The following is a 14701-nucleotide window of genomic DNA, read 5'->3' as shown; positions in this document are numbered from 1 at the left end:
ACTTCCGGTTTGGCAAGGACATTTACCCGAATTGTGCGCAATATATGCAAAAGTACACGCACACACACACACTTATATATATATATGTCGCCAATGCTTGTAGCTGCTGTTGTTTTTGTAGTTGTTTTCCCGTTGGCAAACAAAAGACGCAGATTCCTTTTTCTATATATTCTTTTTTTTTGTGCCTTTATTGACGCTGCTACTTTTGGCCTGGGAAAACTACAGTGTTTGCTTTTGTCCAAAATGTACTTTAAATCGGAAATCAAAAATAGCTGTACTTGTGGCTGAAGGGTTCGAAGGGGGCGGCTACAAAGAAAACGTAGACAATGACACGGGCAGGGGGCATTTGCATTTGCCATTGTTGCGTGCGAGCTAGTCATACGCACATATGTATATATTTGTATGTATACGTCGATATACATACATTTTACCATTAAACCGACCAAATTCTGAAGCATTCGATAACTGTTTTCAATCTGATTTCTCTTGTTTGGGTCAACTTTTCCGGCAACCGAATTCACAATTCATTAGCATAAAGGCTTATAAAATACTACTTGACAGCATTAATTTCTGGGCCGTGGGTGACACTTAAATGCAAGTTGCATATGCAGCTTGGACGACAGCTGACATATATGCACATATGACACATGAGCAACAACAACAACAAGAACAAGAACTGAAGCGCATTATTGTAAGAAATGTCGGCAAATTAATTGGACATGATATCGGGATTGAGAGTTTACTTGCTGACAGGCATGTTAAAGAGCAATGTGTCTATGTGTGTGTGTGTCCAGAACGTCCGGCATTCTAAGCAAATATTAATTAGTTTAATTAAGTAAATGCGTGCTCAGCGTTTTTCGCCTTGCTTTCTCCCTCTCTCTTTCTCTCACACGCACACTTTCATCCAAAGTGCAAACAACGCACAGACAGCGTGTCGTCGATGAAATTATCATAAGAAGTTTACACACACACACACACACACTCTCTCCCACACATGTATGCAAACAAACAAAAAAAAAAAAACATGCTTGCATAAAATTAATCACGTTCATTCCAAATTCCAATATTACATAGAAATTACAGACCAAAATTGATTATCATAACTGAAAAATCAAAAGAGATTGACAATTAAAATGTACTTAAATGCTTTATATTAAAAATATGTATTATTGTAATAGTTTTGACAGGTTAATCGTTTAATTAAGAGCAGAGCAAATTCTTTAGAAAAGTAGTTTTATATAACAAATAACGTCTGATTTCACAGCTTATTATTTCTGCATATTTCTATATACCAGAGCTTACAATTTTCTTAATTTCAGTTATAGGAGAATATACGAGATCTTAATATTTGTAGTATACTTTTGTGGGCTTTAATATTCGTTTATCGAATTCGAACTACTTTCCTAGACCTATTTGTTAACTTTAATGTACAATTTTCTCATAAAAACAAACTAGTTTTTCACATACGATTATACCTTTTCAGGTTTAATCATTTCAAGCTTAACTTTGACTTTAACGGTAAAGTTAACCGTAAGAGTTGATAAAAGTTTATAAATTGAAATAAGATATTAAGTTACACTCGAGACGAACGCAGTTTTCTTCTATTTTTTTTGCCTTTAACGCACTACTCACTGCATTTTTGCCATCTTAGCGTGTGTGCGTGTGTGTGTGTATGTATTTGCTAGTGTGAGTGCAGAGTATTTGTGTTGGCCAAAGTTAAAAGTAAATAAACAACATTTAAAGCTTGCACTTTGGCTACATTTGCCAACGCCGGCGATAGTGTCCGGCAAAGAGAGAAATGTCAAAATGTCATTTGATTGAAATGGGATATCTCAGTCACAGGCGCCGGCTGCTCGCTCGCTTCTTGCCCACATCTGTGTGTGTGTGTGTGTGTGTGTGTGTGTGTGTGTGTGTGTTTGTATGTGGCGAGCCTGTGGCTGTCCTTTGTGCCGTACTCAAACCCTGTGCCCCACTCCCCTGCCACGTTCTGGCTGGACTCTTTGGACTGTGTTTGCGTTTTGTCAATGTCTCTGCATAAACTTTGTTGACAGGCGCTCATTTGTGCGGACCTCGACTCCAACTCCGACTCCAACACTGACTCCGACTCCGACTCGGACACGGACTCTGTCTTGTAGTTGGGACTCGAATTCCAATTCGTGTTCGAGTGTGGGTTTGCATTTGCTGCCTCACTTAAGAAAATTTGTTGTCTAAATATTGAACGAGAATAAACTATGCTAACTATTTACAATAATGTATGGATGTTCTTTTCTCTATGCTTCTTGCAGATCATGTGCGCGAGTTCACATGCGGCAAACTCTACTACCGCACGTTTCACTTGAATGAGGAGCGCGATTCGCTGTATGTGGGCGCCATGTAAGTATCCAACATCCAACTAATCCCAGGCTCTTAGCTGCTGACCAAACTGAAATCCAATTCTCTCTACTTACTGTTCGCAGGGATCGCGTATTCCGTTTGAATTTGCAAAATATATCCTCTTCGTATTGTGATGTAAGTATGAATACATTTATTGCTAGGTATTAATTTATAATAAACCAACAACAACAACAATAACAACCATAGTGGGCACAACAACTATGCGCGGCAACAATAACAATAAGTATATATAACCCTGGCATTTGCTTTTAGGCTAAGCTCCCACGAGCTCCGTTTGTTTCGCTCGCTTGTCGAGTGGTCTACTGGATGTTGCTATTGTTGTTACGGTTTCTGTTGTTTATGTTGTTGTTGTTTTTGTTGTTGTTGTTGTTGTTGTTGTTGCTGTTGTGCACAATTCCCCTGGCCACAAATCTAACAACCAGCGAGTGAGCACATAAAACGTGTAGCACGCTTTTAGGGAAACAAGCTATGCCACGCTGCGGCACAGTTTTAAAAATTCATTACGCGCCTTCCGCACAAATTTGTCTATGTATGTTTGCATATATTTATATATGTATGTGTGTGGGTGTGTGTGTGTGTGTGCGTGTGCGTGTGCACACTAGCGTGTAGTTTGCCAAAACGGCTTAAGCCCGTCCTTTTAGCTGTATTTTTTTTTTATCGTCGGACTCTGTCAACACTCAGCCACAACGCAACATAGGGCTAAAAGACACGGGGGAGGTGAAAACAAAGCCACCTTTTAGGCGCGCATCAAACGCGAGCCACAAATCTTCGATTCCCCAATGTAAGCGAGTGAAAAATATCTGTTTTAGTTACTCAGTCCCCAGCAAATCCGAATGCAAACGTGTCCCTGTCCACCTCACAGGCCAACAAAGCAAAAAGGGCCGACAAAAAAAAAACATATTTAATATGCGCTCTGGGGGCTGCATTATGGGCCTTTCGTTTTGCCCATGCACGGGCCCAGATTCCACATGCCGTGGTAATGGCTGAGTACCGCATAAATTATGTACACTGAGCGAAAATAACAAAACAGCGCATACGTTTTGTTTGCCCTTTGGTTCTGTTGCATATATTAAATATTTAAAAGATGTTTTGAGCCAACATTTTCCAGTAACCCACATAAATTCTGAGAAAATTTAAGTCCAATCGGTTTTAATTCAATTACGAGCACATTCGAATGTTTACTAGAGGGGATAAATACATTTTAAATGATTTTTTTCTAAAAGTCTTTGTGTTATTAGAAGAGCACATTAAAAAGGACACAATTATTTTAAATTATATTTTATAATATTCATTTAGTCATTATGGCAAGGAAAATAGTATTTGATATTTCATTTTTTCTCAGTGCCAATGTGTGTGAGCCGAAAGGTTTGTGTGTGTGTGTGTGAGTAATTTTCCCATAAATGCCGAACTTGCGAATTATCGAAATTCGTAAAAGTCGATAACACACACACACACACATATGCATACACATGCCAAGGGAGTGTATATGTGTGTGTGTGTGTGGGAGGCTGTTTATGAATTTATGTCATACAAAAGCTTGTTTTATGAGTGAAACGTTGTGTGGCTGCGCCTGCCGTGCACCTGCAACAGCTAAAACCTGGCCGCAAACGTATCATAAAACCGAAAGACGCCACGTTTTGCTGCCGTTTCGAGACAGCTGAGCACAAGTCCACCTCCGCACCTCAGCACCTTCGCACCTGGCCACCACCCACTTATCCAGCACAGCAGTCAACCAGGTCTGGCAACCGGCATCTGTCAATATATTTTATGTGTTATTTCACACACTGTGCGAGTAACTGCGTTCGCCCTGGGCATCATTTGGTAGTGCCTACCGAGGACGAGTGGCAAGGTGTGCCGATGCCGCTGCCGCTGCCGCTACTGCTGCTGCGGCTGCTTTATGCGGCAAATGCAAATTTTACTAAATAATACATGATTTTGGTTTTATGTGGACGCTCTGACGCTGTGTGCCCCCACATTTTGGCGGGGTGGTGCGGTGTGGTGCGTGCGCGCATTTCGCTTGAAAATATTTCGTATGTGCTCGTTACATTACGTGATTTATAAATCAATTTGCTTGAAAGCATGCTACAGGCAGCTTGGCCCAAGCTGGTCGCCCTTTATTCTTCTTACACCCAAGCCCCGTCTGACAGCTTCTAGTTGTAGTTTATGCGTGGCACCACAAAATGTAGCCCAAAAAAAAAAATTAAAGAAGAAAACGCGTAACCATTTTCGCCTAAGAATCCAAGTCCTTGCCTGAGACTGCATACAAATGTGTTTTTATTAAAATTCCAGTTTCGGCATTGAATCACAATTTACACTTTTTATTCAATTGCGTTTGTAATTGTTTTGGATGTGCATTCGAATGAGAAGAGAAACTTAAATGCTGGGCTATTAGTTTTCTTCAATGTTTTTAGTTTCATTTAACTTTTCGATTCCCTTTCGAACAATCCTTAACAAATATTCGAAAATAGTTTTTATATATATTTTTAATGAACCCCTTAAAGTATGCTATACTCGATCGTCTAGCTTGTATATATTAACAATAAAAATGTGGAATCTAATAATAATTATAATCTATACTTGCTCATACTCTTCTTAACATCATGTTTTAATTAGTAATACACTAATACTAACAGCTGCCTATTTATCTAAAATTAATTTAATTAACTTGATTTGTCTTTGTTTTCCAGCGTGATGTGATCAACTTGGAGCCCACACGCGACGATGTGGTCAGCTGTGTGTCGAAGGGCAAAAGTCAGGTAAGTCAATAAACATTTGCGTTTATGGCAAACACAACTTAAAGCAAAGAATTCAATCAATGCACCGACGATTGCATTTATGTGGGACCTATTTATGCCAATACTTAGATAGCTCTCGTTCTCCATGAGTCGCGAACGGCAGTTGCAATGTTACATGCTCAGCTTTTGATTGATTTTTATATCATATGGTGGCATCGAGGCGGCACTTACTGATTACACACACACACACAGACAGAGAGAGACGCACACACCAGTGCATTGAGTAGCGTCTGGGCTGAATCAATTTCTTTTTGGAGCGGGCACACGCGAAATGCTCCAATTTCAAAACCGAATCCGATTCCGATTCCTATTCCGAATCGCAGTTTCTAGTGCTGCGCTTTGCAAATGCTGGCGCTGGCTCTGACGCTTCTGTTGGCTGTTATTGTAACTCGTTTATAATGTGACAGCAAATCCTTTCATTTGAAATCTCTTTCAATTTATTTGTGGCTTTTCAATTTGTAGCGAGTTTTTCGTGCGCTTCAGTTTCAGTTGCATGCCACACACACACACTCAGTACGCCAAACATATTCCGTACACATGTTCCTCCGATATGTGTGTGTGTATCTGATTGTAGCTTGTATCTAGATGTCAATTGAACTGTTTTTGGTGCACAGTTGCGCCCCATGTCTGTACGAGTGTGTGTGTGCGGCTTGCTTAAGTCATAATAATGCTGCTGTGCGTCTCTGCCAGGGATTTTCCAGCGTTGCATTGTTGCCAATTGATTTAGCGGCAGTGGCTGCAGCGACGCGTGCTATTACAAATTGTAGCGTTTGCGGCACACACTCAACCACACACACCCTCACACACACACACACTCAGATACCCAGTTTTGATTTATTTCTTGTCTCAGTGTGTGTATGTCAGTGTATGCTTGTGGCATATAGCAATTTTCGTAGCCAACTTGTGTGGCAAGTTTGTTGCTCATTGAGCTCTATTATCTCAATACTCTGGCAAAGGGTATTATAATTTGGTCACAAAATGTGTAACGCATAGAAGGACACGTCTCCCATCCTATAGAGTATAATATAAATTAAAAATTATAGTTAGTCATGTCTGTCTGTTCATGTTCTCAGCTTTTAAGCTAGCGCCATGGAATGTTATAGGTTCGCTTTTTTCTTTTAAGTATAACATATATCGGAATTAGCAGAATCGTTCCACTTTATCATATAGCTGCCATAAGATTTAGTATTTTATTTAGTTTTTCAAGATGTCTTCATTATTCTCCTCACATCGCAAAATCGTACGCCATACGTCTGCAAGGATATTTAATCTTCGGCTTGCCGACGATATTCAATCTTCTTGTTTTTTTTTCACAAATATTTTTCAATGCTCTTCTTTCCAGGTCTTTGATTGCAAGAACCATGTGCGCGTCATACAATCAATGCAGCAAGGTGATAGGCTCTATGTTTGTGGCACCAATGCTCACAATCCCAAGGATTATGTCATCTATGTAAGTACATAACAGCTGCCTACACCTACAACCCTTTGTGTGTGTTAGTGTTGTGGCTCAAGGACAAGTTTTATAGCAATGATAACGCAACTACGCAACTTTTGAAAAGATTTTCAGCAAATAACAAACGAGGCCTGCTTTGTGTGTCTGCGTGTGTGTATGGCTGTTGACTTTAGATCGCTATCCTGGAACAGCCACACACACACACACACACACACACACACGCACAAAGCAACGCATATGTCCTTTTGTATATGAACTGAATAGCGTACTGCATTTTCGCCGTCTTTTGCCTCTACATCATATACCGCTTGGCATATATAACTAGATAGATATATATATAAGTTCTATAACTTTTCTGTTGACTACTTGTTGTGAAAATAGTCATTAGTGTGCAGGTGCTACCAAAAGCTGCTCGCAACGCATACAAATCACACACACACGCACACATACTTCAGGTGCACAATTCATCCTTTGCCCCGCCCTTTGGGAGAGCAGAGCCTCCGCAATAAACCATGCATTTTGATTTGGTGCTAGCAAAAACTTAAACTAAAAGCAAAACATCAACAACAAGAGGTAAAACAAGCAAAACTAAAAGCAATATTTGGCAAGTTTTTGCGCTTTGTATTCAGCATTTCGCCAGCTGGAATCAGCTCAACAATTAGTAAAAAGTTTTTAGGGCTTTCGTGGGACGTGCTAAGACAATCATTATTTTATTTTTTAGAAAGCTGAAATAATATTAGAAGCTTATTTTTATTGATCAAAAGAATGGATATAGATGCTTAATTGAACTACAAAAATACAAACATTAATTTGAATATTTCTCAACCTATTGTTTTCGTACATCCTAGTCGAACCTGACGCATTTGCCACGGTCCGAGTACGTGATCGGCGTTGGGCTTGGAATTGCAAAATGTCCGTACGATCCTTTGGACAATTCAACTGCCATTTACGTAGAGGACGGTAATCCCGGCGGACTGCCTGGCCTGGTGAGTTACATATTCATATGTATATATTTACAATGGGATTCGAACTAAGCCCAAAGGCTGCATATACATCTATATATATGTGCTGGCTGCCACATAAATAGCGACAGAGTACTTCAATTAGTTTTTCTCACTGTGTTCCTGTTTGTGTTTTGTATCTTTTGCACAGTACTCGGGCACAAATGCGGAATTCACAAAGGCGGATACTGTGATCTTTCGAACGGATTTGTATAATACGTCGGCAAAGCGCTTGGAATACAAATTCAAGCGCACGCTCAAATATGATTCCAAGTGGTTGGACAGTAAGTAAAAACCGAGAGCTGTTCCTCCTGCTGCTGCTGCTGCTTCTGTGGCTCTAGATAAAATTGAAAAAAGGATTTGCTGTTGCGTCCTTACAAATGATTTCGCGCATGAGTCTCATTGTTTGTATTGGCACGCACACAGAAGCTGGGTTGTTGCCAGTCGCCAGTTGCCATTTGCCAGTTGCGAGTTGCCTGTTGATGCGATTCGCAAGCAAGCAAGTGGAGGACAGCTAAGCGGCTTAGGACGTCCAATTATGTAGATCGTTACTCACAGAAGGTCATCAATCTCACTTCTTCGTCTTCTATTTGCAGAACCCAATTTCGTTGGCTCCTTCGACATTGGGGACTATGTGTATTTCTTTTTCCGCGAAACGGCCGTGGAGTACATTAACTGCGGCAAGGCGGTCTATTCCCGTATTGCGCGTGTCTGCAAAAAGGATGTGGGCGGCAAGAATCTGCTGGCCCACAACTGGGCCACGTATCTGAAGGCACGCCTCAACTGCAGCATTTCGGGCGAATTTCCGTTCTACTTTAATGAGATACAATCGGTTTACCAACTGCCCACGGACAAGACCCGTTTCTACGCCACGTTCACGACCAGCACCAATGGTCTGATTGGATCAGCCGTATGCAGTTTCCACATTAACGAGGTGCAGGCCGCCTTCAACGGTGAGTGGGCTCTCAAATACATATGAATGTATATATATATATATATAAGTGTGCAGATGTTAAGTGTGCTGTGCAAAATGGATGCTCCTGGATGTGATGTACGAACGTTATCGTGGCCACAATGTTGCCAACTGTCAACGTCAACTGACGTGCAATTTTCTCTTTTGTTTTTCCCCAAGCCCCCCCTCCCAACTAAATTGTGCTCAATCCCTCAAGTGCTTTGAGTGGAAATAGTAATAGGAATATATATATATATATATATGGATATACAAATAGAAATCGAAATAGAAATGGCAAATGCAACTTATCGGCAAATTTTATTTGCAAACTGCAGCACATTGGTTTCAGCTGGCCCCTGTGTGATTTTCATTGCAGCTGCTGAGCTTACCGGACGGGGACAGTTACGAGTTTAACAATAAATCCAATAGGTAGCACAGATCCAATCGTAACAGCTCAGAACAGCACAGCACTCAGGGTGTTGAGTGTTTTGTAATTTCAGCGCACTCGTTTGCCGTCGAGCAACATAAATCGTATTAGAAAATCCATTTGAATGGATTATAGCCACACACACTCATACACACACACACTCGCTTAACGCTCAGCTGCACAACAGCTGACACTTTGGGGTCGCAGATTTAAAACTTCATTGCAAACACTTGCCAGCAACTGCGTGCACCTGAAATTTGTAGCTGCTGCTGCTGCAGTTGGTAGTGAATAACTCTTAAGCATAATCCTTTTCTCATATTTTTTTTCTTCCATTTTGAATCTGATTTTGTTTTTGTTATTGTTTTGTTCACTTGCAGGCAAATTTAAGGAGCAATCCTCTTCAAACTCCGCCTGGCTGCCGGTGCTGAACTCCCGCGTGCCCGATCCGCGACCCGGCACATGTGTCAACGATACCTCAAATCTGCCAGATACTGTCCTGAATTTCATACGCTCGCATCCACTTATGGACAAAGCCGTAAATCACGAGCACAACAATCCGGTCTATTATAAAAGGGATTTGGTGTTCACAAAGCTCGTTGTTGACAAGTAAGTTTTATTTCTGCTTGTTATCTCTCCGTCTCTCTCTCTTTCTATGAATTGCTTTCATGAACAAGCTAGCTAAATATGTATGTGTATCACACACGCACACACACACACACACAGTCACACACACGTCTCTCTAAGTGCACACATATGCACAATGTCTGGCCGAGTGTGTGTGTGTGTGTGTGTGTGTGTGGACAGCTTTTTGTTCAATTTTTTTATAGAATTTATTTGCATATTTCGATTTGTTTCTCTTTGTGGTTTGGCCTGTTAAAGTGAAAATCCATGTACGAAAATTTATTATTTGATTATTTGAGTGCTTTAAATAACCCAAGTCTAAAGTGTTGCCTGTTACCAACTCGAACACAATATCAATTTAAAATTTTTTTGTTCATAGTCAGGTGGGTTTAAAAACTCGGCCAACAGAAATTCACCTGCTGCATTTGAATCCAATATCTTTTTCGAGTCGAGTAAATCACGAGATGAGCGCAAATAAATGGAAAACCACATTCGTACATATTTATGGAAAAGCCCATTTTAACCGTAGATGAGAAATAAATACTGTAACCAAAAAGTAAAGTAACTCCAGCAACATCTGAAAGCTGATGACAATGGATTAAGAGCACAAAGAAAACTGAGTTTAATTAAATAGTTTTCTTAAATATTTTAAGCTAAAGCAATTAGCTAATGTTGCTTATGGGCAGATAAATTTAGGAAGCAAACCACAACCAACATCAAAAACAATTCTAAAAGAAAAAGTAACCTATTGTTAATAAGTTTTGCAATGTAGCAAATATTTTGCTAGATGGACAAAATGATTTCTCACTCAACGATTAAAATGAATTAATTAATTAAAATGCTGAAACAACTTTGTGAGAACACATTCCTTCGGAATACTATTTATTAATCAAACTTTTTATATGAACACTTCTCTTTTTCTTCTTTTTTTTTTTTTTGTTTAATTAAAAGTTAAACACAGCTTGTTTTTATAGCAATATTTTATTGCAATGTTATTGAAATTTTAAACATAATTACAGTCGTATATAAAAAATAGATAAATAATATGCGGAACAAAAAAATTAAATGAGCCAAGGAAGTTGGCATGCCGAAGATTTAATACCCTTGTAGACATTTCCCTATTGCTTTATTTATGCAATATCTTTGAACACAGAATACTTTTTCATATAAGATCCTACTACTCCACCGATCTAGTGAAACTTTAAATGCCGATTTTGATTGATAAACAATAAAGTTGTTCATGCAAGAAGCTAATTTTGGAAGTATTTATCCTTATCTAGAATATATATTTACTATATAAGGCCGGGGAGGTGTCCTTCGATGCATGTCATGACGAAATTAAAATACTCTTTACAAGGTTATAAATATACGAACGTTACAATTTGTATTATCTTATTTCGCATAGACACGAATCGAGCTCCTTTGTGCATTGATTGTCCCGCAACTTCCTGAAAATATGGAAATCATGTAACGAATTTTAATACCTGCGCTTACAACAGTTCAGGTGCTATTAATATGCACAGCAAACATAAAAGCAAACAAGAATGCGCACAGATGCGACTATTTAATTCGTTAATATTCTGGCCATTTATCATATTTAATAAGCATTTAATTTCCATAGCTGCCCGTTCCCGAAACGAATGCACAAAGCCACATTTAATGTATGCAATATTTAAATCTGGTCCTTTTGAATTTATGACTTGCCTTTTGCAGAATCAAAATCGACATACTGAACCAGGAGTACACGGTCTACTACGTGGGCACCAATCTGGGTCGCATCTATAAAATCGTGCAGTATTATCGCAATGGCGAGTCCCTGTCAAAGCTGCTGGATATCTTCGAGGTGGCGCCCAACGAGGCCATCCAGGTGATGGAAATCAGCCAGACACGTAAATCGCTCTATGTGGGCACCGATCATCGCATCAAGCAAATCGACCTGGCTATGTGCAATCGTCGTTATGACAATTGCTTCCGTTGTGTGCGTGATCCCTACTGTGGCTGGGACAAGGAGGCCAACACGTGCCGTCCATACGAATTGGATCTGTTGCAGGTAAGTGGCCGTAAAGTGTGTTCTCCAGCCTTGAGCCTTAAGCACTACTCTGACAATCGATACACAGGATGTGGCCAACGAGACGAGCGATATATGCGACTCGAGTGTGCTGAAGAAGAAAATTGTCGTCACCTACGGCCAGAGCGTTCATCTGGGCTGCTTTGTGAAAATACCCGAGGTACTGAAGAACGAACAGGTCACCTGGTACCATCATTCCAAGGACAGGGGACGGTAAGTTAATCAAACACTAACCCAACTAGCTGTCTGTTCAAACAAATAAACGATATAATAATACTTCTGTTGCCAGCTATGAAATCAAATACAGCCCTACCAAGTACATTGAGACAACGGAACGCGGCCTGGTTGTGGTGTCTGTGAATGAGGCCGACGGCGGGCGCTATGACTGCCACTTGGGCGGCTCGCTTTTGTGCAGCTACAACATAACCGTCGACGCACACAGGTGAGTTGCGCCGGTAAATACTCCTAAATTGACTGCTAATTACCAAGTGCTTTTACCCACATAGATGCACGCCACCGAACAAAAGCAATGACTATCAGAAAATCTATTCGGATTGGTGTCACGAATTCGAGAAATATAAAACAGCCATGAAGTCCTGGGAAAAGAAACAAGCGGTAAGTTATTATCCTGATTGAAATTATCACCGCAGGCGGCGCTAATGAGCGTCACACACACACACACACAGAGAGAAAGACAGAGCCGGGGGCAGGCACATGCCATAATAAATGATTTGGCCGGCAATTATTTTAATAGCCTGCTGGCTAACTGACACCACAGCGTCAAATCACAAACAGTGTAAAGTAGTTAAGCTGTCATTATCTAAACACCAGCGGCCAGCAATCGGCTTGCACTGTCAGCCCGCTAGCCTTTCGTCCTGTCGGCCTGTCGGCCAATGTGGCTTGCAGCGGTTTTAGCCAGGCGGCCGCCTCTCAATATGGTTCAATTGACCGCCGATACGATGTATGTATGTGGCATGCAGCGAGGTGCGACCTCAATGCCTGGTAATTGCCTACGTGCTGCTGTTGTTGTTGTTGTTGTTGTTGTTGTTGAGTGTGTGTGTGCGTGTGTGTGGCGTCATTTGCCCGCTACAAGCAATTAAAATGCAATTATTTGCCGTCTGTCATATCCGCCAATATGTAATAAGCTTATAATACTCATCACAGCCGGTTACTGCACGCATTTAATTCAACATTTGTCTACGATTATGGATTTCTTACAGCAATGCTCGACTCGCCAGAACTTCAGCAGCAATCAGCACCCCAATGATATATTCCGCAAGAATAACGTTTGATATCATGACAAAAGCGGCACAGTTACCATGCCAACATCCATGTCTATCAAACGTTTCTACTAATTCCTCAAACAGTTCCCAGGATTGAAACGCGCAAATGAAATGAAATCAAATCAAATCGAATCAGAGCTAAAACAGACCGCCTAGTTACAGCGATCAATCATCTATCATCAATCATCATTGGCGCTAAACTGATAAATTTAAGCATTCAACTCGTAGATACTGCATTTATACGAATATCAACGTACATATGTGTATAGAGAGCCACTTCCAGTACAGTGCATTTATTCTACATACTCAAATAATCAAGAGAGCTGATAAAAGTTATTAAATACAGACACTTGTCTATGGGTTATACAGACCATAAACTAGCTAGCTACAAACAATTTAATACAAAACTGCCACTTGCAACACATACAATATTAAAACCGAAAATAAAAATCACTTCATATCGTTATTTTAAACAATTAAATTAAATTTAAATAATTACATAATTAAGCATATTAATTGCAACTAAAAGTAACGCAACGTTTCAAGATGTTAATAAATAATTCTATCAAAAATACAACTAAATGAAAATGAAAAATGAACAAACAAGTATTACAAGTACACACACACCTATATATATATATACGCATGAAAACATAAGCAAAATCGAATCACATTTCATACATTTTAATTCATCATAAAAACAATCAATATATATATATATATATATATATATAATACCGAATTGCATCAAATAACTATAAACTCTAAAGCATATATAAATCTACATGTAATTGGAAAAGCAATGTGATGTTAAGTTTTGATAAATCTATTAATTGCCTATTTAAACGATATTCACACAAACAATTGATTCATAAAAGGCTATAAAAAATAAAAAAACATACAAGCATAAGCAATTTACATACATGCTAAGCAGCTGCCGCATCGATACGCACACATTCAAATATAAATATGAATATAAATTGCATCAGATCTGCTTTCGAACTAAATAAATTTAAAAAAATTTCACATAAGCAATATAAACGCATTTTAAGCAAGCAGAATTAAACATGATATACATTAAAGCTGAATTATAAAAGAAATAATTGACACATAAATAATATATAGCAAACAATTTACATCAAATCGGTCCATAGATTATATACAATATAATATATATATATATATATAAAAAGACAAACACTTAAAGCTCGCCACTTCTACAATTTCAATTTTGAAATTTTGTTTAAATCATTTGATATCCTAAGATGAACATTCTTGTGTATACTCTATTGTTGTATGTGTTTTTCTGAATTTTTAATTACGTACAATTTCTGACTTCTGACTTGCCAAGACATGCGGATTAAACAAAACATGAATTTTTAGCATACTTTTGTGTCTGTACTTAAGTTAAATCGATGACATTTTAGTTTCTAAGCGTTTAGTTGTAAAATAAAAATTAAATTTTAATAAAAAATTATCTATAACGTAAAAGCAGCTCACTTTGATAACTTTTTGGATTGCTAAGGTAAGTGTACAAAATATAATCAATTTTCTTTTCTGTAAGATTATAACTCACTGTTGTAAAAAGAAATGAAAATGAAATGAAAGCGGCAGCAACAACAAAATTTACACGCATTGCTGAAAGTACTTCAAATAATTTGCCACACTTAAGTTGACAGCAGCACAAGTATATAGCTTTCATATTTT

The 14701-nt window shown here is 39.0% G+C and overlaps 1 protein-coding gene across 3 annotated transcripts in view; it reads left to right on the top strand.

Annotated features, from left to right (window-relative positions):
* Sema2a (Semaphorin 2a) overlaps positions 1 to 14485 on the top strand; it is a 42401-nt gene extending 27916 nt beyond the window's left edge. For all 3 annotated transcript variants that reach the window (XM_032436527.2, XM_015174658.3, XM_015174657.3), the window contains 13 exons: positions 2286 to 2373; positions 2457 to 2508; positions 5082 to 5150; positions 6532 to 6639; positions 7491 to 7628; positions 7795 to 7927; positions 8240 to 8596; positions 9400 to 9628; positions 11357 to 11693; positions 11761 to 11924; positions 12001 to 12153; positions 12218 to 12326; positions 12932 to 14485. In XM_032436527.2, the coding sequence (XP_032292418.1) occupies positions 2286 to 2373; positions 2457 to 2508; positions 5082 to 5150; positions 6532 to 6639; positions 7491 to 7628; positions 7795 to 7927; positions 8240 to 8596; positions 9400 to 9628; positions 11357 to 11693; positions 11761 to 11924; positions 12001 to 12153; positions 12218 to 12326; positions 12932 to 13003 (2009 nt within the window). In that variant the 3' untranslated portion in view covers positions 13004 to 14485. The remainder of the gene's footprint in view (positions 1 to 2285; positions 2374 to 2456; positions 2509 to 5081; positions 5151 to 6531; positions 6640 to 7490; positions 7629 to 7794; positions 7928 to 8239; positions 8597 to 9399; positions 9629 to 11356; positions 11694 to 11760; positions 11925 to 12000; positions 12154 to 12217; positions 12327 to 12931) is intronic.
* The last annotated feature ends 216 nt before the right edge of the window (positions 14486 to 14701 follow it).

The sequence above is a fragment of the Drosophila virilis genome, chromosome 5 (assembly GCF_030788295.1).
Source record: "Drosophila virilis strain 15010-1051.87 chromosome 5, Dvir_AGI_RSII-ME, whole genome shotgun sequence".
NCBI classification, from domain to species: Eukaryota; Metazoa; Arthropoda; class Insecta; order Diptera; family Drosophilidae; genus Drosophila; species Drosophila virilis.
This window is presented reverse-complemented; position numbering and strand designations above follow the sequence as displayed.